The 25,761-nt window shown below is 43.3% G+C and overlaps 2 protein-coding genes across 3 annotated transcripts; both read left to right on the top strand.

The window, feature by feature from the left end:
• Window positions 1–581: 581 nt before the first annotated feature.
• Window positions 582–1,929, top strand: LOC145132012 (ATP-dependent DNA helicase PIF1-like). The gene is made up of 3 exons (XM_079066652.1): window positions 582–759; window positions 852–961; window positions 1,054–1,929. The coding sequence occupies exons 1-3, from the start codon at window positions 582–584 to the stop codon at window positions 1,927–1,929; spliced, it is 1,164 nt and encodes a 387-aa protein (XP_078922778.1).
• Window positions 1,930–3,129: 1,200 nt separating this feature from the next.
• Window positions 3,130–9,356, top strand: LOC145133937 (myb-like transcription factor family protein). Of its 2 annotated transcripts, none has more exons than XM_079068880.1 (17): window positions 3,130–3,482; window positions 3,561–3,650; window positions 4,889–4,954; window positions 5,050–5,109; window positions 5,406–5,462; window positions 5,631–5,766; window positions 5,858–5,925; window positions 6,010–6,102; window positions 6,183–6,230; window positions 6,396–6,569; window positions 6,702–6,812; window positions 6,921–7,016; window positions 7,511–7,561; window positions 7,665–7,719; window positions 8,726–8,757; window positions 8,849–8,981; window positions 9,114–9,356. In XM_079068880.1, exons 1-16 carry the CDS (start codon window positions 3,369–3,371, stop codon window positions 8,957–8,959), a joined length of 1,362 nt encoding a protein of 453 aa, XP_078925006.1. In that variant the 5' UTR covers window positions 3,130–3,368; the 3' UTR covers window positions 8,960–8,981; window positions 9,114–9,356. The 2 variants fall into 2 exon arrangements, with proteins under 2 accessions (XP_078925006.1, XP_078925007.1); XM_079068881.1 differs by having other exon boundaries at window positions 9,109–9,356.
• The last annotated feature ends 16,405 nt before the right edge of the window (window positions 9,357–25,761 follow it).

The following is a 25,761-nucleotide window of genomic DNA, read 5'->3' as shown; positions in this document are numbered from 1 at the left end:
TCCCGGTTTGACTCAAGATCCTCAAGATCCCTTCCATCTCTCACTTTAGGGTTTATCTCCATCCATAAATACATGTGATGAGGAGCAAATCAAGATACACGAAATTACATAAACAAATTCGTGAGTCTCATTGTTGAGGTTTCTTAGAGGTGGTCTTGAGATCAACTGGTAAACTCATCCTAGTCTTCAGATCCGGAAATCATAATGAATCAGGTATGTAATCGTTCTTTAAGGTTTAAAGTTTTCTTTTGACAGATTCGAGATTAAGATCTAAAGCTTCCGCATTTTATGTTTTGGTTATGGAAATAACCAACATTTTTAGCTTCCCTCTTTCTCAGATCCACCCTTTTGTGATGACTTTGCAGGTGCATCTCCCAAATCAGCAGATGGTTAGGTTCAGTGAGGATGATACACTGACTAGCGTTGTTGAGAAGGAGAAAGATAGGAGATCAATGTTGACTGCTTTTTTTCTAAAAAATAAAGAAAATATCAGTGCGAGAGAGTATAAATATAGATATTTTCCAAAAAAATTTACGTGGGATCCGAGCTCACGTCGTTGGAATCATTGAAAACAAGGATTAATGCGAGGTCGTATGGTTTCTGTCAATCCCGCTGAAGGGGAGCGATACTACCTTCGCCTACTTTTATTGCATATTAGTGGGCCTACGTGTTTTGAAGATCTCTACACAGTCAACAATGTACAACACCCAACATTTCGGAAAGCAGCTCTTGAAAGAGGGTTAATAGAGTCTGATGATGGTTTATCACAATGTCTTACAGAGGCATCTTTATTTTAAGCTCCCAATGCTCTTAGAAGGTTGTTTGCAACGATATTGACTTTTGTGAGCCAGGAGATGTTCGTAAGTTATGGGATGACCACTACAATGCTCTTTTAGAAGATTATAGGCGACAATATGGAAGTGTTGATAGAGACCAAAATATGGTCCTCACCGACATCAAGGTATTCCTACAATCTATGAGTGACAATATTGATGGTTTTGATCTTCCAAAGATAAATGAAAATGTCGATTGGAATCTGGAATTTTTCGTGAGGTACACGAGGAATGCTCTATTGTTTTAGAATCAGAACATTTACAAGCTCGAGATTTTCTTAATCCTGAACAAAAATTTGCGTATGATGAGATAATGCGGCATGTCCATAGTAATATTCCAGGAGTTTTCTTCATAGACGGTCCCGGTGGAACAAGAAAAACATTTTTGTACAAAGCTTTACTTGCTAATATTCGTTCGTGTGGTCATATTGCACTGGCGACCGCTTCATCGGGTGTTGCGACTAATAACATGCATGGGGGGAGAACAGCTCACTCTCGCTTTAAACTTCCTATTAATCTTGAAAATAACTCGGTCTGCAAGATTTCAAGACAAAGTGGTACTGGTCAACTGCTTCAGACTGCAAAAGTAATCATATGGGATGAAGCGTCGATGGCTAAAAGACATGCTTTGGAGGCGGTGGACCGAACAATGAAAGATATCACTGGGGTGATGCTCCCATTTGGTGGAAAGATAATGGTTTTGGGAGGTGATTTCAGACAGGGTTTGCCTGTCGTTAGACGTGGACCACAAGCACAAACTGTGGATTCTAGCATACGAATGTCGCTTCTTTGGTCTTCGATTATCAAGTTGCAGTTAACTATAAATATGAGAGCACTAACCGATCCATGGTTCTCAGACTTTCTATTACGTGTCGGTGATGGAGTTGAAGAAACAGTGCAGGGAAACTTTATTCGCATCCCTGATGATATGGTAATTCCCTTCACTGAAAAAGAAAAGTCATTGAATGCTTTGATTGATGCAATCTTTCCATCCTTGGAAATTAATAGATCTCAAACCGATTATATTATTTCGCGTGCAATATTATCCACAAGAAATGATAGTGTCGATGAGATTAATGATTTATTGATCGGCTGATTCCATGGAGAAGATAAAATTTACTACAGTTTTGATGAAGCTGAAGACGATATAAATAACTTATATCCAGTGGAATTCTTGAACACACTCAGTGTTAGTGGTTTACCCCCTCATTACCTACGACTGAAAGTTGGATGCCCGATAATACTGTTACGAAATCTCGACTCATCAAATGGATTGTGTAACGGCACCCGATTGATATGTAAAGGTTTTCAACAAAATGTAATAGATGCTGAAATAGCTGTTGGTCAGCATGCTGGAAAGAGAGTTTTTTTGCCAAGGATTCCTCTATGTCCGTCTGAAGATGACATGTTCCCGTTCAAGCTAAAGAGAAAACAATTTCCAATCCGATTATGTTTCGCAATGACAATCAATAAGGCCCAGGGACAAACAATTCCAAATGTAGGAATTTATCTTCCAAAATCGGTTTTCTCGCACAGACAGCTTTATGTGGCATTATCCAGAAGGGTATCATGTAGGAATACAAAAGTATTAGTGATCCCTGATGATCAATTCAACGGTAGTGAAGTCTGTACTGCAAATGTGGTGTATAAAGAAGTGTTGCATGATCAATCATATGTTCATTTGCATTTGTAAAGAATCCAAACTTTTCATTCTTAATTCTTATTGATTTTGTATTAGTTAGCATAACTCTTAATAACGCTATTTCAATTAGTTATTTTATGTTATTTTTGCCGTGTCGTATCATGTTTGTTATATTTTAATTGGTTCGTTTCGTGTTAATGTAAAAAAAACAAGTTATCGCGTCATGTCGTGTCGGACTAAAACACCACATGACACCCCAATTTGATAACACTAATTGAGGAAAACGATTCTCATAAAGAAAACAAGTTAACCAATAACACACTGAACTTTACTTTTTTAATCAGGAAAAGTAGTTTTAACCCAAAATAGCAACATACATATAAATTTAAATCAAAACAAAAACATACGTATATTTGAAGTCCAAAAAACAAATCGTCTTTAGAAACTAATTTTCGTAAAAACTATTCACACCCGTCGTTTGACGCGGGTAAACGGCTAGTATATATATATATAATTTTTTTTTTCTGAAAATGTTGAACCGAAAATCGATTATTTGATAGGTTAAAGTAAAAATCTGTTTTTTAAAATATTGATTTTTAATTAATTGTTAAAAAGTAATTAATAGGGTTGGTTCGGTGGATTGGGTCAAATTTTGACAGGGCGGTTTTTGCAGGGTTTCTAATGTTGTAGACTTGTAGCGACGATGTGTATTGTTGTCCATCCAAGGTTAGGAGCTCCAACATAGAATCTATATTCAAGTGTCTGAAGCGCGATCGTTGAAATCTGCTTCCTTCAAACCCGAATCTGTAGACTCCTCAATTAGATTTTCAGACTCATGCATAGGTGGATTGGTCTGTATCACAAGGACTGACGTCAAAACCCTAACTTCGATAATGGATGCTAAGGACATTCTAGGAATCCCGAAAAGTTCACTGCCCATACCACAGGAAAAGAAATCGAGACCCCAGAAGGATTCTCAGAGAAAACCCGATGGCATTTCGCGCGAGGTTTGTACATTACATACATACATACCTCTGAGATAATTTGTGTGGTTTCTTGATTTTCTGAAGCATTTTTGGTTGTAGGTTTATGCGCTTACAGGTGGTGTGGCGCCTCTTATGCCTTCCATTGACGCCAATCAGTTAAAAAAGCGTCATCAACCTGAAAATGAGAAGGTTGGCTTGTGATCTTTTCTAATTTCTCTCCCAAGTTGCTTAAGTATAATGTCTGTAAGTTTGTTGGACTGGGGATTCTTGCTTGCGAAGTTGCTATTCTAGTTGGGTATAAGTTAATTATTTACTAATGTATCACCCCATCCGCAATTCAGTTCGTATTGACTTTGACACTGTCAACAATTACAGCCCAGTATTTCAAATTTGCCAAAAAAACGAGTCCCCTCTACTGCAGAAGTGAACTATGTGCTCAAGTCTGCTGACCATTTCATCAACACATGCTTTGAAGAATTACATCATGCATGGGTTGATTCTTTGATTGGTCTCTTGGATTATTGAACTACTTAGTAATTGTAGAGGGAGGCATGGGATCAACTTTACTCGGCCTTAGTCTTTTGTGTAAGATATTTTAAGTGAGATCACAAGTCACACGTGTCGTACATATTGACTTTTGATCATATTCACTCTTTTGTTCATTAGTTCATCACTCCCTACCTTGTATCCTCATTGATGTTGCTGTTATTGTTGTTCCTATCTCAGACACTTACTGGTGACTCTTGGTCATCGACACATTCGTAAAGTCATCTTTGCATTTTATATCCTATTAACCTTACCACCATGGTCTCTTGAGTGTGTCCTTTAACTTCTATTTTTCTGGTTTCAACTTGTTTGTCTTCAATATTTTATATTGGCTGCATTCGTTTTATGAACTTGATGTTTCTCAGAACCAAACCGGGCTTTTCTAGCTGTTACCACTTAAGCTCATTTTTCATTACTATTATTCTCATTGGTCATTTTAGAAGAACTGTTGCTGTGGCGTACTACGTTGCCTATTTGGTTTACTTCTATGATTGAAGTTCTACAGCATGCCTTTCTTAACAGCTTGAATGCATAACCAAAATTGATCTACCTTTTTTTTCGTACTTGACCAAAGTTGCATTACGTTGTTCTATTCTGTTATATCGGCTTATTTGGGAACACTTCTTTTTCAGATATGTAGCTTTTGTATGAACCTCATCTTTATCTTATAGTAACAATTGTATGATCAGAAGTAACCAGATCCTGTCAAATTGCATTTCTGAGCTTCCCTTAGCCAGAAAGAAGTGCATATACCGGGACATTGTGATTTACCTTGCCATGGTGGCTGGCATTTTTAGCTCACTTTGTAGTAATTTTCAGAAGTGTTACATGATATGGGTTTACCATTTTGCTTGTTAACAATATTGAGACTTTTTCTTCAGATAACTTGGGAATGGCTTGCTTTCACAAATTCTGCTCGAAAAGATAACTTGCAGCTGTACCATTGGGTATATTATTCTGTACCTTTTCATTTCTTGATCCTTAACCTCTTTTGTGATTTGGAGGTATTCATAAAATGTGTCGTGCTTCTGAACTTTTATAGGTTAGAGTTGTAAATGGAACTCCACCGACAGGAGATTATTCCTTTGCAAAATACAACAAGGTAGATGTTATTTCTTCCTTTTCATGACAGTTACTTTTGCATGAAAATCCTACAGGTTCTTGGTCATTGACTTGAGCATTCTGCATTGTAATAGCCTACTATTTTGTAGTCATCGGCTGCTTTCTTTTTCTTATCTTCATTATTATCAACAGTTTTGCTGTTAGTGGTAGTTGTATATGTGGAGATACCACAATGCAGAACTAAGATATATATATATATATATATATGTTTGGATGATTGCTTGATTTGTATCTTGTTACCTTTGGCCCATTAACTGATATGTTTATTTTCTGCAGTCTGTTGATGTAATCAAGTACACAGATGAGGAGTATGAGAAGCATCTGATGGATCTGGTGAGTATGAAATTATGTTGTCAGATATTTTCTATAGATCATCTTTAAATCATATTGTAAGGGTCTGGAACTTATTATTAATAGATACCTGTATGGTATATTATGTTTATATGAGTTATAAGTTTGTCTTTGATGTGGTATTGAGCAATCTAAAATTGTGTATGCCAGACATGGACCAAAGAAGAGACGGATCAACTCTTTGATTTGTGTGAACGTTTTGATCTCCGATTTACTGTGATCGCTGATAGATTTTCATCATCATCATCTCGAACAATGGAGGAACTGAAGAATCGCTACTATAGTGGTAAGTTATCATATATGTGATATCTGACATCAGTTTCATTTTCATTATTCAGTAGAAGTTAATATTTGTTTGTTTTCCTTACAATCTGCAGTTTCCCGTACAATATTGATTGCGAGGGCCCCAACTCCTGCTGATGTTTCCAGTCACCCTCTTGTTAAGGTAAGCTGCTTTCTCCAACAAAGTTACATGCACAGCAAGCATTGTTTAACAATTTCGATGCTACACTTTTCTCAATGTAACTAGGAACCATACAATATCTCTCAAGAGATTGAGCGTAAGCGTGCGTTGTCCATGGTTCTCTCCCAGACAAAGCACCAAGAGCGTAAAGATGCTGAGGTATGCATTTTACCCTTCAAATAATCAAAGACTTTTTTTTTCTTTTAATATTAATATGGAACATAAGCTTTTTGTTTCAGGTTCTTTCTGAAGCTAAGAAAATAACTGAGTCCCGTATGGCTGCAAAGGCAAGTTTTGTACTGGATTTTAGCAATCTTGTCGTGTGAAGTGTTTAATAGCATGCATGGAATTTTAGTAATTTTATGAACTTGTGGAATCATGTGAAGGATTAAGCTTCGTATGCTATGCCCTTTATTTTCTGAAAAGATAATGCTTGGTTATGTGTTGTTCAGGCTGCTCAAGATGCAGAGTTGCCTGTCACATCAAATATTAGTCCGGAAGGTGTGGAGAAAACTAGTGTTCCTGCTGATACCACATCACCTTCTAGTATGCAGGTGGCTGCAGGTGGTGCACCTTTGATGTCAATGGCAGACAATGCTGCTGCTGCTGCAGCTTCCCTTCGCATGGTATAAGTATAACAAGTCTTTATGTGCCATTGCTTCTATATTATTATATATGATGTCGTAAGCAACATATCAAGAGCTGTTTTTTTTTTTCATCTTTGTACGCTGAAGGAAATTATTATTTCTTGTGTGCAGCTTCGGGTGTACTTGAGAACCTACGCACTGGATCAAATGGTGCAAGCTGCAAGCTCTTCAGCAGGATTGCGAACTATTAAGCGTGTTGAACAATTCTTACAAGAGCTCAAGGTTTCTTACTATCCATTCCTCTATACGATGCAAGATTTTTATTACTCATCTTCTGATGTTTGTTTATTATTTTACTCATACAGTAACATACGCTTTCCATTTTAACAGGTGAATTTGAAACCCAAAGTCCCTACTAAAGCTGTTTGTGCAGAGCATCTGGAATTGCGAAAGGAGATACTGACTCTTCTAAATCTTCAGAAACTGGTATAGTATAGTTAGTGTTAGACTTTCCTAATCCTACATGCTATAGATAATTGCATTTCTTGTTTCCCCCCTTCCCCAACCCAACCACGCTTCTCTTCTTTGCTTGCCTATACATTATTAATGGCCTTTCAACTGCTCTGCATTCACTATAGGAAGCTTTTTATTTTCAACAGCAAATGTTATCTTTGTTGTTTCGAGATGGTCGTTATATATTTGATGTACAAAACTTCATCTAATACACTCTCATATACCATCATAATTTATCAGTCAACATAGTGGATTCACATGTGGTGCAATTTAATACCTCACACTCTCATATACCATCATAATTTATCAGTCAACATAGTGGATTCACATGTGGTGCAATTTAATACCTCACATGTCACAAGTCACAACAATGCTGCTTAAGATTACCAGCCAGTTTCAGGATGACAGACTATCTCACTTGCATTTTACCATTTTTGATAAGTTTCTCCTGTTTGTTTCTTTTCCAGTTGCAAAATAAGGAGGAAGGTTCATATAATGAAACACCAGACACACCAAAGGTTCCTTGCTAAATGCTCTTTACTATCAGTTGTATTTTACTTTTTTGCATTTAATGCACATACATACATTCCTTACGCTTCAATATTTGTTATGATCTGACAGCGTGTCATGGACCAGGATCGGACATTCATTCCTGATTCAGTAGTAAGCTTTGGAGGTAATAAGTTTTGCTTGTAGTAAAATTTACTTCACTTGTGGTTTCAAACTTCTTTTCCTTCCTTACTTGTGTTGCTCATTATAATTTGCTTGTGTTGTAAGTTCTAAGGAAATCTTCAGCAAAGTTAAGTTCCTATATTCTAGGCGCATTAACGATAAAGCCATGGTTATATTCTTGTAACAGAAAAAACCAAATAACCGGTAATTGTTTTTTAGAAAAGGACAAGAAACTTGCAATTGTTTACACATTTCGGATTGTAGTCAGTAATCTTGGTTTTTAACCGGTAATCGTCATAAAAGTCCATTTTTTTTATCATACTACAGTTTCACTATATATATATATATATATATATATATATATATATATATTCTCTTTGTGTTATCTTACTGTTTGGTTGCTGTATTCTCTCTGTCAGGCCGAGCCGGACAGAGGGTTTTGTCTTGCTATAAAGATTATAAACAGGATATCCTTTGCTAGACAGAGAATATATATATAAGAATATCGTAACATTACTCTAAGATAATATCCCATATGAGAAAAAGAGAATATAGTCGATTATTGTAAGACAAGATCATGTGTTAGACAATGATAATACAGTAAGATTACATTAAAATAATAACCCTGAGTGAGACAGGATTATAGTAGGAGGATAACACCCTTTGTCAGACAGAGAATATAGTAACATTATACCATCTCAGAGAGAATACAATAATACTATAGTAAGATAATACAGTCCTTTTTTGTAAGTAAAAGAACATGGTTTTTTTTTTGTTAATAAGCCCAAAATATAAGGATTTTTTGAAGATTACCGGCTAAAATCCCAAATGTGTAAACGATTGCCGGTTTCTTGTCCTTTTTTTTTATAATAAATTGCCGGTCATTTTCTGGTAAAATAAAAATAAAAAATAAAAAAAATAAAGCCATGGGTTTATCGTGAATGAGCCTAGAAAAGAATATAGGGACTTAATTTTCCAAAATTCTAATCCTTTGGCTCTTATGGATGCAGAAAGAGTTGTGAAAAGGGATCAGAAACGCAAGGTATGTATCAATCCGCATGCTACTCCCTGCTTATTAGTTTGTCTTGTTCCAGATTATTACTACAATTGTTTTGATTTTTTTTTAATTAAAGGGACCTGGAGCTGGAGCTGGACCTGGAGCTGGAGCTGGACCTGGAAGAGAGGCTCCATCTTCACCAGCTCAGTCTAAAAGACCTCGAAAGCTGAAGGCTACAGATAGTTAGTTAATATGACATGACATGAGAGGTAAGATAACAAGTTGTTTGCTCTACTCTACCTTTTTTTTTTTTTATCATAATTACTCATTACTACACTGCATGCTGTTTATAACCAATAAATGTAAATCCTGTGCTTATGGGGTTCATTTTGGCAGCACAGCTTATAATATTCATTGGCAACTACTCACTTCTCTTGGGACATCAACAATATCATCATCTTCACTTCATGCTAAAATTGATCCTTTGTCCCTCAACTCCTCGTCAAATGCCAAACCAAATACACATAATAATGTAAATATTTGTAGCTCAAGTTGGTTGGTGAGTTGAAGACCTCTTTACTTTACCTTTTGAGGACTGGACTGTAATGTAATAGTATGAGTGGATGCAATCTCTTTTGTTTTCACTTTACTTGTTAAAAAATGTGGGATATTATGGGTGCGTTTGGTTGTGGAAAATTTTCCAACCACCTACACACCCACAAACACACACACACACAAACTCACACCCACACCCACCCCACCCCACACCTACACCCACACTCACCCACCCACACACACACACACATACACTCAACACCACTACCACAATCACCGACCTACCATCATCATCACCATCACCACCACCACTACCCCATCACTAGCACCACCACCGCCACCATCACCACCACTGCCACAATTGCCGACGCCACAATCACCGTCTGTCATCACCACCACCGCTGCCACCGCCACCACCACCACCACCGTCGCCATCATCGACACCACCACTGTCCCCCGCCGCTTCCCCCACCACCGCCACCGTCCCCACGCCCACCCTACTACCGCTACCGTTTTCTAAAAATGAAAACCGATAGAAAAATACACATCTAAACACGTTTTTTGATTTTCTAAAACTGAAAATGAAAAATGAATAAGTTTTAACTAAACGCGTTTTCTAAATTTTCCAATGAAAACCGAAAACGGAAAACGAAAACTAGAAAGGGAAAAAGAAAAATAGAAAATGAAAACTGTTTTTCCGTAACTAAACGCAACCTTACCGTTTCCAACCAAATGTGTTTTCAAAAATTTCCATTGAAAATCGAAAATGAAGATTCAACTCTACTTTTTGAAAACATTTTCTTAAAAAATGAAAACAGTTTGGATAACTCTATTTTTTGAAAACATTTTCTTAAAAAATGAAAACATTTTTCCAAACGGACCCTATATTTTTCTTCTTGAGGCTTTCTTAGCACAAAATATCACTGACTACTAAACAACTTTATTTTGTCAACTCAGATCCGGAACAAAATGAAGCTTTAACAGCATAGTCATTATTTAACAGGAAAAAAATAATCAGCAATCCACAAATTTAACAGGAATATAAACTCATTTCTAAGCATGATGTTGATGACTAAGAAGCTTTCATGATGAAATCCCAACTCATAAACTTGATGTCAAGGCCCTACTAAACATCTCCTCATACCAGAACAACTAATATTTAGGTGGAACCCAAAATTACGATTAATACTATGCTATTGTGTACTCACTCTTGTCACATATATTCGTTTTGGTAGAACCCAAAAAATGATGACTCGTATCTTCACGCCATCAAAAAGTTTACTAGTCTCTGAGACCATAACACTCATTTTATCTAACAAAATGTATGATTGAGAGATCTTGAATACTTTCAATTTATTTTTTCATTATATTGTACGAAAAAAGTTTACAAATCTTTGAACCCATCAAACTAGAAACATCTTTTGAAAACATTAGCACGTTTGAAAAGTATCCGTAAACTCTCAATCTTTAGCATTTACATGAAAACCCTAATATCAAATTTTGAAAAGATGATGAGTGAGTAACTACTCATAAGGTCCACAAAAATATCTACAAGATCTTTTAACTTATATTTTTTGTAAGGGTATTTTTTAGCTCAAACAAAAATATCTACAAGATCTTTTAACTTATATTTTTTGTAAGGGCATTTTTTAGCTCAAAGTTTATATATATATATATATATATATATATATATATATATATATATATATATATATATATATATATATATATATATATAGGGTTAGGTTGATGTGAGACCACTATATTTTGTAAGATGGAGAGACGCAATCATAGCCACTCATTTTATAGATAAAAAAATAATTTTAAAATGCAAAATAATTGAAAATTTTCGAATTTTTTTAAATATTATTTTCGTCACTTTTTTTATCAAAAAAAATAAAAAATAAATAAATAAATTACCGTTTTTTTTTGAAATATCTGTAAAATATTCTAGTAGAATATTAGAATATTTTACATATCTGTCGAATCTCCTACAATAATAGAATATTCTAGGATGAGATTAGTGCAGATAGTAGTAGTAGTAGAAGAGACTTGGTAAATTCAAGGCAATCCTTGAGGAAAGTACGGATAGATGTGGAAGGTAGTATGGGCCCGTACTACTGAAAGCAGAGGATCTGTACTCGAGTCAAGGAGGGCCGAGATAGAACCAGTGAACTTGTAATATGTGAGACCTCCTGAAGTTATGTATGACTCTGACGGTTATGTGTTTTGTTTCAGAATGGTGATGATTACGCGACATGGAGGAGGAGGTTCAGGATCAGGATCAGGATCGGGTTGGGGATCAGGTGTCGAGCCAGTTGATGAGGGATTACGTGAGTTCATTGCTTCTGAGATCACTAGAGGCATCCTTGAGTCGACCCTGGTGATTTTCGGGTCGATCAAAGAGGGGATTATTGAGCTGATGGAGGATCGCCTCAGGGCGTTTAGGAGTGACTGGGCGGCTAGCCAGTCAGGGGCGCGCACACTGTTCTTTAAGGACTTCAGGGGATGCGGTGCGCCGGACTTCCACGGGGTGAAGGACCTCATTGCTGCCAGGAGATGGATTGCAGACATGGAATCTGCCCAGTTGACGAGCTTCTGCCCTGAGGGTGTAACGCCCATAAAATTTGAGCCAAATTAAAACATTTTAATCATTCAAAAACCATTACGTTCATACAACTCGTTTTCAAAATAGTTTAAACATCAGAGTATCCCCCAGAACCATATCATATAAATCATAAAACATGAGGAGCGGTACGATCACGCCTTCGCCTTGCCACGATCTCCTGAAGTACCTGAAACAATACACTGAAACTGTAAGCCCGAAAGCTTAGTGAGTTACCCCCAAAATACCAACCACACATAAACATACTCATAACATATCATAAATAGAACAGCCACGCACATCGGGTCTACTGTGTGACTGGTCCGCTCGCACCGGGCCTTCAGTCCACCTGGTCCACCCTCCGAGTCTAGCCATGTACATCGAGTCTACAGTGTGATTGGTCCGCCCGCACCGGGCCTTCAATCCACCTGGTCCACTCTCTGAGTCTACAGTATGACTGGTCCGCCCGCACCGGGCCTTCAGTCGGCCTGGTCCACTCTCCGAGCCTCGGCACGTCTGGTCCGCCCTCTTGGGGCCTTCAGCCTATCCGGACCGCTCGCTGGGCCTTCGGAATATCCGGTCCGCCCTGGGTATGTTGGCCTACAGCACAAAGCAGGACCCGCCTCAACCCAACCTCAGTCCAACAACCATGTGCACATAAACATATAATCATATAACAATCCTCAACCAGACAAACAGTCTAACAGATCACATAGCATATCAATATCCTAACCAGGACTTCCGACCTAACCGGTCGCTAGCATAACATTACCCTATATCTCGGGTACCGACCTTAACCAGGTCTCTAACACATACCATCCTAACTACCAGGATGCAGACATAACAAAGCAGTAACATAACAACAACTACCCGGATTTCCATCCGATAAAGGGCCGAGCTTGGTGCCGTAGACCCTGTCGATATAGTGAGGATAACTCACCTGCAACTGCCGACTTGAAGAAATAAGACCACGCTGCTCCGACCACCAGCACGAACTCCACCACTGATCATTACCAATAACCAAAACCAATAAACACCAATAATTACCAAAATACCCTTGGAAGTCAAACTGGTCAACCCTTGGTCCAAGTCAAAGTCCTCAATCAAAGTCAACCTTCCTGGTTGCCCCTACTCGCCGAGTCAACCCGTTGACTCGTCGAGTTCCTATGCTCAGAAACTCCCATGCCACGACTCAACTCGCCGAGTTGCCCCAAGACTCGTCGAGTCCAACAAGCTCTGAGTCCCTTCTTGCTCAACTCACCGAGTCATCCCTCGACTCACCGATTCACAGCTCAACCAGAAAAGGCTAGGGTTCCACGACCAGACTCGCCGAGTCCAAGCATAGACTCGCCGAGTCCCAGGCAATCTTCAACAGACTCGCCGAGTTGTTCTTCCAACTCGTCGAGTCCATGCACATATTCATACAACTCGTCGAGTGCACCCATGTGACTCGCCGAGTCCAAACGTGACATCTTCATTCAGACGATTTTAGGCCATTTCATTGCTTCCAATACATAGATCTGGACTCCTAGGGCCAAATTCACATGTAAAGTTTCCAACTTTACGTGCATGGAAGGCTCAACAAGCTCCAACCAAGCTACAAGAAGGTTTTTGGACAAAGACACTCTCAATCAAGTCCCATGGCTGATGCTTTCTGCCCTCATGGCTCCAATACCACCTAGATCTGAAGTTGCAACCTCAGATCTAGCCTCTATACCCAAAATAGATTTCAATCATGCTAAAGAATCCCCAAAACAACCACCATGGGTGACAATAAGGAAAAAGGCTTAAGGAGGTGACTTCTTACCCCAAAGATGAGTCTAAACTGATGTAGACTTCAGATCCACAAGCTCTCTTGATGCTATCCTCAACTTCCTCCAACTTCTCTTCACCAATTTCTTCCTCCAAGCTTCACTCTTCTCAACAATGGAGTCTCTCACGATTTAGGGTTTCTCTGGAACACTCAGGGGAGATAGAGGGTGAAATGGAGGCATATTATTCTTTAAATAGGGTGCAAACCCTGAAAATAGGGTTTCATATTCCAGCACCGACTCGCCGAGTCCAGCCCCGACTCGCCGAGTCGGGTCACTTATTCACGCGGTCCACTCGCGACTCGACTCGCCGAGTTACCTTTCCAACTCGCCGAGTCCAAACCTTCATTTACACTTTACACCCCCAATCTCTTGCTCTGGAACTTGGTATGTTACAGAGGGGTCGAAGGTTCGGTACGCTGCGAGTTGCTTGAGGGACAGGGCTAGAGATTGGTGGGAGTCGGTTGGTGATTCTTTGGGAGCCTCAGTCATTGAGGCTATGACCTGGTCTGACTTTGTGATCACGTTTAGGGCGGAGTTTGTGTCGGCTGTGGAGCTTCAGCAGCTGGCCAGGGAGTTCTTCGACATAAGACAGACTACTAAGACGGTGGCGGAGATTACCGCTAAGTTTCGGGAGAGGGCCTTATTAGTGCCTCAGTATGCAGGAGATGAGGAGATGCGGAAAACTCGTTATCATGACATGTTGAGAGCTGATATTTGGGAGCATGTCAGTTACTCAGCGTACCTGACCTTGGATTCCATGATTGTCAGGGCGAGGGAGAGGGAGATTGATATAGAGCACCTCAGGAAGAGGAAGTGTAACACCCATAAAAATTGAGCCAAATTAAAACATTTTATTTCATTCAAAAACCATTAAGTTAATACATCTTGTTTTCGAAATAGTTTAAACGTAAGAGTATCCCCCAGAACCATATCACATAAATCATAAAACATGAGGAGCGGTACGATCACGCATTCGCCTTGCCACGATCTTCTGAAGTACCTGAAACAATAAACTGCAACTGTAAGCCCGAAAGCTTAGTGAGTTCCCCCAAAGTACCCATACATACATAAGCATACGCATGCAACAAAGAACAACATACTATGGGTCCAATCAACCTTCCGGTTGGAATACCCCTGGCCCTCAACCATCGGGTTGGAATGCCTACATACTACGAGCCTAATCATCTTACCGGGACAGAATACTCTCGGCCCACAACCATCGGGTTGGAATGCTCATACACCTATACGTACTACAATAACTACTATGGGTCCAATCATCTTGCAAGATGGAATACCCCAGGCCCCTCAACCATCGGGTTGGAATGCCAACATACTATGAGTCCAATCATCCTACAGGGATGGAATACTCCTGGCCCACAACCATCGGGTTGGAATGCCCCACTTCCTATACATACAATAACTACTACTATGGGTCCAATCATCCCTCGGGATGAAATACCTCAGGCCCCTCAAACATCGGGTTGGAATGCCAACCTACTACGAGTCCAATCATCCCATCTGGATGGAATACTCTCGGCCCACAACCATCGGGTTGGAATGCCCCTACACTAGCAACATGCACATATAACAGGCAACCACATAACACTCTACAGAACCAACATACTAGGGCCCTATCATCCTACCGGGATGGAATACCCTCTGCTACTGCTCAACATACATAACCCACAGGTAACCTCCTACCAGCGTACATAAGGCAAGACCAACTACAGGTCTATAAATAACCACTACCCAACTACCAGGGCGCTGATCCAACAGAACTAGCCATCACTTAACTATCCATTCCTCTAGGATACTAAGCTAACAAGGCATATCCTCATATCATTATCCTATCTACCAGGATACTAGCAAGCATATCATCACATAACATAACAAGCTCTAAACAACAATTCAAAGGGCCGGCCTTGGTGCCTTAGACCCTTGAGTATAGTGAGGATAACTCACCTGAAATGAAGAACCGAACCACGGAAGTACACACCCAAAGCACTGCTCCAAACTCCAACACCTATTGCCATCAATGGACCATTGTCATAAATAACCAATGACCATAACACCCTTGAAGGTCAAAGTCAAAGTCCAAGCCAAAGTCAAACTTCCTGACTGACCCTACTCGCCGAGTCAACCCGTTGACTCGTCGAGTCCTTATACTCTGAAAACTCTTAGAACACGACTCAACTCGCCGAGTCACCCCAAGACTCGTCGAGTCCAACGATCTCCGAGTCCCAACCTGTCCAACTCACTGAGTCACCCCTCGACTCACTGATCTGCGTCTTAACCAAAAGAGGTTAGGGGTTCTGCGACCTGACTCGCCGAGTCCAAGAACAGACTCGTCGAGTCCAAGGCAATCTTCAACAGACTCGTCGAGTCCATGCACATGTTCATACAACTCGTCGAGTACACCCATGTGACTCGCCGAGTCTCTCCAGTTCTCAATCCATACAGAGGCTTTTCGAGCCATGCAGGGGCTCCAATCCATAGATCCACTCTTCTACATTCTAACCCTTACATAAAGTTGCAAACTTTACGTGAAACCAAGGAGATATAGGCCCAAAACACTCTAGGGCTAGGGTTCATGACAAAGGGGCTTTACCAACAACTCTTAGACAGAAGCTTTATGACATTTTGGACCATCACAAGCCTAGATCTGAAGTAGCAACCTCAGATCTAAGCCTCTAACTCGAAATAGCTCTCAATCATACCAAAAATGCCCCAAATCTCAAATGATAAAAGATATAGATGCAAAAGAGCCCAAGCAACAGATTATTACCTCCAATATAAGCTCCAACTGAAGTAGATCCCGGATCTACACCACTCCTTAGCAGCAAACCTCTTGATCTTCAAGCCCCTTTCCAAGATTTTCTCCTCTAAAGCTCTATTCTCTCTATTAATGGAAGCTCACTCGATTCTAGGGTTTCTGGATCTCAAAAGGGTAGCAAAGAGGCTGAGGGTGAGTTATATTGTGCTTTATATAGGGCACAACCCCCGGGATTAGGGTTTTCTCTCTTCAGCACCAACTCGTCGAGTCCAAACCGCCGACGCGGCGAGTTGGCCACTTAAACCGTGATAGAATCCTGCTCCGACTCAGCGAGTAAGCGGACCTACTCGTCGAGTCCCTTTCCTAAATTTACACTTTTGGCCCTTCATTGAACAATTGAAATTTGGGGTGTTACAACTCTCCCCCACTTAAATTAGGCTTCGTCCTCGAAGCCTACTGCAGTATACGCCTCAGAACAAACCCCTTGCACTGCAGACTCCGACTTCTCAATCAACTCATGCTCTTACAAACCCTACTTCTGCATCTCTCGTAAAATGGCTTATTCTCACGTGGCATCCTTGCCACTACTCCAAGCCGATCATCGGCCTTTCAACTCAATAGCACCACGAATTAACCACGAATCACCCGATAATACTAACCCTTCATATCAGGGGTACGCTTCCGCGCCCTGCAACGCTAGATTCCACAAACACCCACTGAGATATGCTAAGAAACTAATCCATCTTCCTTCGCCCAAAATTGGCGATAACCCTGATAACTTGCAACCTGGAACGAATCCTGTTCCACCCTCTGGTTCTATCCCTCACGCTCTGACAGGATGCTGCATCCTTCAGCTCCCATAACCCATCAACCAACCATATCACGTAACCACTCGTACCTGGCCCAATCAGCCTCAGGCTGGAATACCAGGCACGCCTATAACGGGTCCAGTCATCCCTAGGATGGTATACCCTCGCATCCTCATGTATGTTTGGCCCAATCAACCCTCAGGTTGGAATACCAAACACACCAGGTCCAATCAATCATAAGGTCATCCTCATGATGGAATACCCCAGATTGGGATACCTCCTCATACATAACTCAAACGTACAACCATACTCGGGACCAAGGACCTTGTCCTTGCGTCAACCTTGAACCTTTCGGTTCGCCACAACTGAGTGTAACCCACTCATACCTCCCTATCACGATCTCTAGGTCCTTAACCTCCGACTGTAATATACTTATACAGTCCTCATCACCGGTCCAGACTGCTCCCGAGTCTGTTAACCTGCTATCTCACTTTCCTCTGTCCAAACCTCCAATCTGGAGCCACTATCCCCCTCCTCTTCCAAGGAGACTGAAAACATGCCTACGCATCATCCAACATTGCCACGGCGACAGATCCTCTCTATACATCACCCCTTAGCGGTGCTCACCGCTATCTCATAACATGCATACATACTTAGGGACTGATCGCATAACCAGCAACCCATACATAGCCTGCCGCATTTCCTCGACATCTCCACCATCCGGGGACAACCCCACTAGCTGCTATCTCATAACACCATCCTCACTACTGGTTCAAAGATCCACGACAGTTGTAAATCCCTCGCCTCATCGCACCATCCCAATAACCGACATTCAAACCGCGTCAGACAACCATCTACAACCAGCGGCTCATCCAAGAATTCCCAATTCTCCCCCACTTAGGGCACTAACCACCATCCACTGGCGGCGAAGCTAACACGCTGCTCAATCGAACCCCACTAATACATCGAACTTCAAGGAACCTAAGTTCCTGCTGAAAGTTCCCGAATTCCTGAACCATAACCTTCCTTTCTCACGAATTCCACACCGGATACTAACCCTCTAAAAAAAACTCAATACTAACTCTTCTCTAACACATACAACACTTTAATATCTCATGCAGGAAACAACATCTCTTAACCACAACATAAACAAAAGAAGGCAGAAAAACATACCGGCTGACATCTATGGCGCTGACCTGATCTCCTCGGTCACAAGCTGATAAGCACGCCCTGGAGCCTTCGGAGGCTCTGCTCGACCCTGACCTCCGTTAGTAAGTCTCAAAGTGGCTGGCGCTGGGGCCTGCACTGACCTGGCAGCCAGCAGAGGACACTGGGCCTTCATATGGCCCACCTGATCACAATGATAACAAAGTCGGACTCCTGCCGCTGGAGTCGACTGCCTGCAATCCCTGGCTATGTGGCCCTCCTTGCCACACTTGTGGCACCCCGAAGAAAAACGACAACTACCCTCGTGCACCTTGTCGCACTTCCCGCAAGTATGACTTATCGGACCTCCCTGCCTATAATCAGCGGCCCTCATCCGTTTTGGTGCAGGCTGCGACTGCACCGGGGCCTGCCTCTGCCCTCTCAACTGGAGCTCAATCTCTAACTCGCGCCACCTAGCGGCCTCCTGCAACTCCAACAAGGTATCACATCTCTGCGTGGACACAAACTGTCTAATATCCCTCTTGAGCATACTCAGATATCGGGACATCTGAGCCTGCACCGACGCGAACTCTGGGCAAAACATCGCCCTCTCAGTGAACATCCTGGTGATCTCCGTCACCGACTCTGAATTCTGCTTCAGCTCCAGGAACTCCTGAGCCAACCTCTCTCTCTCAACTTGAGGAACATAACGAGTACTGAACATCTCCCTGAAATGATCCCACGAAACCGCAGCCCGCTGCGCATAAGAATAAGATCCCGTAGTCAACCTCCACTAATCCTTCGCACCGAGCCTCAAAAGGTTCAGAGCACACCTCACCCTCTGATCCGCAGGGAATGAACACGTGAAGAAACAACCCTCGACGTCTGACAACCATCTCATAGCAACGATCAGATCCTGAACTCCATCGAAACTAGGGGGCTTCGTATTGTCGAAATCCCGATACTGAAAGCCCCGACCGGCTCCTCCCCCTGCCGCTATTACAGCCGATGTAGCTGCCGCGACAGCCGTCTCAGTAAGAGCTGCATAACGATCATCGAAGTACTCCCTCATAGCGGACTTAATAGTCCCAAACAACTCCGAGATCTGACCCCGGACAATCTCGACCACCTCCTCGCGGATGATCTCCCTGACCCGATCCTCTGTCAACATTGGCCCCTCCTGGCCGATAATCTCAGGTGCCACTGGGGCCTCCTGTTCACCCTGTCCTGATCCCGATCCGGATCCAGTCATGACACGCCTTGCATCCGCCATACTGCAATACACCAACAAGATCCTTAGATACCTCGCATAACCTCCGAGAACTAACCTCTAACCAACAACCTAGGGGTTGTGACTTCCTTGACACGCGTATGGGTCATGTGCTTTCAGTAGTACGGGCCCATACTACCTTCCACACCTACCCATATTTGTCTTAAGTATCACCACAACGCCCTAAGCACAAACATACATGGCAAGCACTCAATCCTCACCCCTAGAGGAATACCGAATATCTCATATCAAGAAAACCCTAGGCTAATAGGCATCATAAATCAGGGAATTCTATCATGCAATTCCTGAAGATCCCTAGCCTAGTACTAGCATGCTGTTCTAACATATCACATAATCAGTAACTTGTATGGTATTTTGGGGTCTACTTACTGGCTCCGGCTGATCGTACCCTCTGCGTCCTCCTTTACTTATTTTGAAAACCTTTTGAAAACTATTTTCGAAAATCTCTCCTTGATTTGAGACTGGATTCACACGAATGTTCCTCCAATTCACTCAAACCAAGGCTCTGATACCAACTTGTAACACCCATAAAAATTGAGCCAAATTAAAACATTTTATTTCATTCAAAAACCATTAAGTTAATACATCTTGTTTTCGAAATAGTTTAAACGTCAGAGTATCCCCCAGAACCATATCACATAAATCATAAAACATGAGGAGCGGTACGATCACGCCTTCGCCTTGCCACGATCTCCTGAAGTACCTGAAACAATAAACTGCAACTGTAAGCCCGAAAGCTTAGTGAGTTCCCCCAAAGTACCCATACACACATAAGCATACACATGCAACAAAGAACAACATACTATGGGTCCAATCAACCTTCCGGTTGGAATACCCCTGGCCCTCAACCATCGGGTTGGAATGCCTACATACTACGAGCCCAATCATCCTACCGGGATGGAATACTCTCGGCCCACAACCATCGGGTTGGAATGCTCATACACCTATACGTACTACAATAACTACTATGGGTCCAATCATCTCGCAAGATGGAATACCCCAGGCCCCTCAACCATCGGGTTGGAATGCCAACATACTATGAGTCCAATCATCCTACCGGGATGGAATACTCCTGGCCCACAACCATCGGGTTGGAATGCCCCACTTCCTATACATACAATAACTACTACTATGGGTCCAATCATCCCTCGGGATGGAATACCCCAAGCCCCTCAACAATCGGGTTGGAATGCCAACCTACTACGAGTCCAATCATCCCATCTGGATGGAATACTCTCGGCCCACAACCATCGGGTTGGAATGCCCCTACACTAGCAACATGCACACATAACAGGCAACCACATAACACTCTACAGAACCAACATACTAGGGCCCTATCATCCTACCGGGATGGAATACCCTCTGCTACTGCTCAACATACATAACCCGCAGGTAACCTCCTACCAGCGTACATAAGGCAAGACCAACTACAGGTCTATAAATAACCACTACCCAACTACCAGGGCGCTGATCCAACAGAACTAGCCATCACTTAACTATCCATTCCTCTAGGATACTAAGCTAACAAGGCATATCCTCATATCATTATCCTATCTACCAGGATACTAGCAAGCATATCATCACATAACATAACAAGCTCTAAACAACAATTCAACGGGCCAGCCTTGGTGCCTTAGACCCTTGAGTATAGTGAGGATAACTCACCTGAAATGAAGAACCGAACCACGGAAGCACACACCCGAAGCACTGCTCCAAACTCCAACACCTATTGCCATCAATGGACCATTGTCATAAATAACCAATCACCATAACACCCTTGAAGGTCAAAGTCAAAGTCCAGGCCAAAGTCAAACTTCCTGACTGACCCTACTCGCCGAGTCAACCCGTTGACTCGTCGAGTCCTTATACTCTGAAAACTCTTAGAACACGACTCAACTCGCCGAGTCACCCCAAGACTCGTCGAGTCCAACGATCTCCGAGTCCCAACCTGTCCAACTCACTGAGTCACCCCTCGACTCACTGATCTGCGTCTTAACCAGAAGAGGTTAGGGGTTCTGCGACCTGACTCGCCGAGTCCAAGAACAGACTCGTCGAGTCCAAGGCAATCTTCAACAGACTCGTCGAGTCCATGCACATGTTCATACAACTCGTCGAGTACACCCATGTGACTCGCCGAGTCTCTCCAGTTCTCAATCCATACAGAGGCTTTTCGAGCCATGTAGGGGCTCCAATCCATAGATCCACTCTTCTACATTCTAACCCTTACATAAAGTTGCAAACTTTACGTGAAACCAAGGAGATATAGGCCCAAAACACTCTAGGGCTAGGGTTCATGACAAAGGGGCTTTACCAACAACTCTTAGACAGAAGCTTTATGACATTTTGGACCATCACAAGCCTAGATCTGAAGTAGCAACCTCAGATCTAAGCCTCTAACTCGAAATAGCTCTCAATCATACCAAAAATGCCCCAAATCTCAAATGATAAAAGATCTAGATGCAAAAGAGCCCAAGCAACAGATTATTACCTCCAATATAAGCTCCAACTGAAGTAGATCCCGGATCTACACCACTCCTTAGCAGCAAACCTCTTGATCTTCAAGCCCCTTTCCAAGATTTTCTCCTCCAAAGCTCTATTCTCTCTATTAATGGAAGCTCACTCGATTCTAGGGTTTATGGATCTTAAAAGGGTAGCAAAGAGGCTGAGGGTGGGTTATAATATGCTTTATATAGGGCACAACCCCCGAGATTAGGGTTTTCTCTCTTCAGCACCAACTCGTCGAGTCCAAACCGCCGACTCGGCGAGTTGGCCACTTAAACCGCGATAGAATCCTGCTCTGACTCGACGAGTAAACGGACCTACTCGTTGAGTCCCTTTCCTAAATTTACCCTTTTGGCCCTTCATTGAACAATGGAAATTTGGGGTGTTACAGGAAGGCGGAGACTGAGCAGGGTACTAGGGTTTCGGGGAAGAAGCCCAAGGGGTTCGACTCTAAGTCGAAAGGCCATCAGGGCCAGAGCCACCGCGGGAAGTGCGACAAGCGACATGAGGGGGTTTGTAGACTAGGGTCATCGAGCTGCTACAAGTGCGGAAAGATGGGGCACTTCAGAAAGGATTATACATCCCCTACCCCCACTATTCCGACATCGGAGTTGTTGTGTTTTCACTGTAACCAGCGAGGCAATAAAAAGGCCAACTGCCCGAGATTGACAGCAGCAGTAGCGCCAGTGGCGGCGCCAGCTCCAGTGACCCTGCGGATCACTGATGGCCGGCAGGGCAAGTCAGAGGCTCCAGTGGTGAGGAGCCGAGCCTTCCAGTTGGCTACCGAGGATGCACGCGCCGCACACGATGTGGTGACGGGGTCGTTCCATGTGAACGGTATTCTAGTTCAGGTGTTGTTTGATTCGGGTGCTACCTGATCATTTGTCTCTCTTGCATTTAGCAAGAGGTTCCCTGAGTCTTCGGGCATGTTGGATTGCCCTCTGGAGGTCGAGATTGCTGATGATCGATCAGTTCGAGCATCAGAGGTTTTTAGAGATTGTGTTTTGAGGCTGTTTGAGGAGCGCTACCTGGTAGACTTGGTTCCCATACCATTGCGTGGGAACAAGGTCATCATCGGTATGGACTGGTTGAGCCCTAATGGGGCTGTGATTGACTGCGCGCAACAGTTGGTACATGTCAGGACCCCAAGTGGAGGAGAGCTGGTGATTCAGGGCAAGAGGCTACAACGAGGACCAGCTTTGTGCTCATCAGTGAGGGCTAGGCACTACCTTCAGCAGGGTTGCATAGGGTACGTCACCTATGTTATGGATACCCGGGAAGCGGGTAAGGCGATTGTGAGTGATGTGCCAGTGGTGCGAGAGTTCCCAGACGTATTTGCAGAGGAGCTACCTGGGATACCTCCGGAGAGGCAGGTGGAGTTCCGGGTCGACCTAATCCCTGGTGCAGCTCCGATAGCCAAAGCACCATATCGGTTGGCTCCTCCTGAGATGCAGAAGTTGTCTACACAGCTGCATGAGCTGTTAGACAAGGGATTTATCAGACCGAGCAGTTCGCCTTGGGGAGCCCCGATCCTGTTTGTGAAGAAGAAGGACGGGTCGCATCGGATGTGTATATATTACCGGGAGCTGAACAAGGTAACGGTGAAGAACCGTTACCCACTCCCGAGGATTGATGATCTCTTCAACCAGCTATAGGGGGCATCTTGGTTTTCCAAGATAGACTTGCGTTCAGGCTACCATCAGATGAGGGTAAGAGACGAGGATGTACAGAAGACTGTGTTCCGGACTCGCTATGGCCATTACGAGTTCGTGGTGAGAGGGCATGTCATCGCGTACGCCTCGAGGCAGCTGAAGCCTCACGAGGCGAACTACCCGACGCATGATTTGGAGTTGGGGGCGGTCTTCTTCTCCCTCAAGATATGGAGATATTACCTCTATGGGGTCCGTTGTACCATTTACACGGATTACAAGAGTCTAAGGTACCTCATGGATCAGCCGAATCTGAACATGAGGCAGTGTCGGTGGCTAGATGTGGTGAAGGATTACGATTGTGAGATCCTCTACCACCCGGGGAAGGCCAATGTTGTGGCCGATGCTCTTAGCCGCAAGGTAGCCCCGATCAGAGACGTTTTCTTACGGATGACAGTGGTGACTCCGCTTCTGGAGCAGATCCGAGAGACCCAGCAGGAGGCTATGAAGGAGGAACATCGAAAGGGCGAGCGTATTGTAGGACAGGTTTCCTCCTTCGACTACGATAGCCGTGGGTTGTTGACACTACACCGTAGAGTGTGGGTTCCATATCATGGAGGGGTGCACCGGATTTTGATGGAGGAGGCGCACAAATCCTGATTCTCGATTCATTCCGGGGCGATGAAGATGTACAGAGATCTTTGTCCTGATTACTGGTGGCCCTGCATGAAGCGGGATGTAGCCTGGTATGTCGAGAGATGCCTGACCTGCAGGAAGGTCAATGCCGAGCACTAGAGGCCTCACGACAAGACGCAGTCATTGGACATCCCTATGTGGAAATGGGAAGATATTACTATGGATTTCATCACAAAGCTTCCCAGTACCGCACGAGGGGTGGATTCGATTTGGTTCATCGTGGATCGGTTGACCTAGAGTGCTCATTTCATACCGATCCAGGAGAGCATCTCGGCCGAGAAGCTGGCCGATATCTACATCCGAGAGGTAGTAGCTCGACACGGAGTGCTAGTCTCCGTGATTTCTGACAGAGATGTGCGGTTCACTTCCAGATTGTAGAAGAAATTCTACGACGACTTGGGTACTCGTCTGCACTTTAGCACCGCTTTTCACCCGCAGACGGATGGTCAGAGCGAGCGGACCATCCAGACTTTGGAGGATATGCTGCGGGCATGCGTTTTAGACTTCGGTGATAGTTAGGATACCTACCTTCCCTTGGCAGAGTTTTCCTACAATAATAGCTACCACACGAGTATCGACCGTCCTCCCTTCGAGATGTTATACGGGAGGAAGTGCAGGACCCCGATTTGCTGGGGTGTGGTTGGGCAGAGAGTCATGGGGAGTACCGAAGTGGTACTCAAGAAGACGGAGAGGATCCATCAGGTCCGGAGCAGGCTTCAGACTGCTCAGAGTCGGCAGAAAAGTTATGCCGACAAGCGTCGTTCGGACCTGGAGTTCCAGGTCGGGGATATGGTCCTCCTGAAGATGTCACCTTGGAAAGGTGTCATCCAGTTCAGGAAGCGGGGAAAGTTGGGCCCCAGGTACATCGGTCCTTTCAGGGTTGCAGCCCGGGTGGGCAAGGTGGCATATAGGCTGGATTTGCCAGCCGAGCTTAGCCAGATTCATAGTACCTTTCACGTCTCCCAGCTGCGGAAGTGCCTGGTAGATGACTCTGCAGTGGTGCCTCTGGAGGATATTCAGGTGGATGACAACCTGAACTACATTGAGCGGCCAGTAGCTATCCTCGACAAGAAGTCGAAGGATCTGAGGAATAAGAGGGTCGAGCTGGTGAAGGTGCAATGGCATCACTGTAAGGGCTCAGAATGGACTTGGGAGTCGGAGGACGAGATGAGGGAGCACTACCCCGAGCTTTTTCCAGATGCAGCAGCA

The sequence above is a fragment of the Lactuca virosa genome, chromosome 8 (genome assembly GCF_052849685.1).
Source record: "Lactuca virosa cultivar CGN04683 chromosome 8, Lactuca_virosa_CGN04683_v6, whole genome shotgun sequence".
Lineage (NCBI taxonomy): Eukaryota > Viridiplantae > Streptophyta > Magnoliopsida > Asterales > Asteraceae > Lactuca > Lactuca virosa.
Note: the sequence above shows the minus strand (reverse complement) of the source record. Positions and strands in the feature narration are given on the sequence as shown.

Coding starts and splice junctions, on each gene's coding strand:
- LOC145132012 (XM_079066652.1), top strand. CDS start 582: ATGCGAGGTCGTATGGTTTCTGTCAATCCCGCTGAAGGGGAGCGATAC. Junction 760..851: donor GTTAATAGAGTCTGATGATG/GTTTATCACAAT, acceptor TTTGTGAGCCAG/GAGATGTTCGTAAGTTATGG. Junction 962..1,053: donor TGGTCCTCACCGACATCAAG/GTATTCCTACAA, acceptor ATTTTTCGTGAG/GTACACGAGGAATGCTCTAT.
- LOC145133937 (XM_079068880.1), top strand. CDS start 3,369: ATGGATGCTAAGGACATTCTAGGAATCCCGAAAAGTTCACTGCCCATA. Junction 3,483..3,560: donor CCGATGGCATTTCGCGCGAG/GTTTGTACATTA, acceptor TTTTGGTTGTAG/GTTTATGCGCTTACAGGTGG. Junction 6,813..6,920: donor AATTCTTACAAGAGCTCAAG/GTTTCTTACTAT, acceptor CCATTTTAACAG/GTGAATTTGAAACCCAAAGT.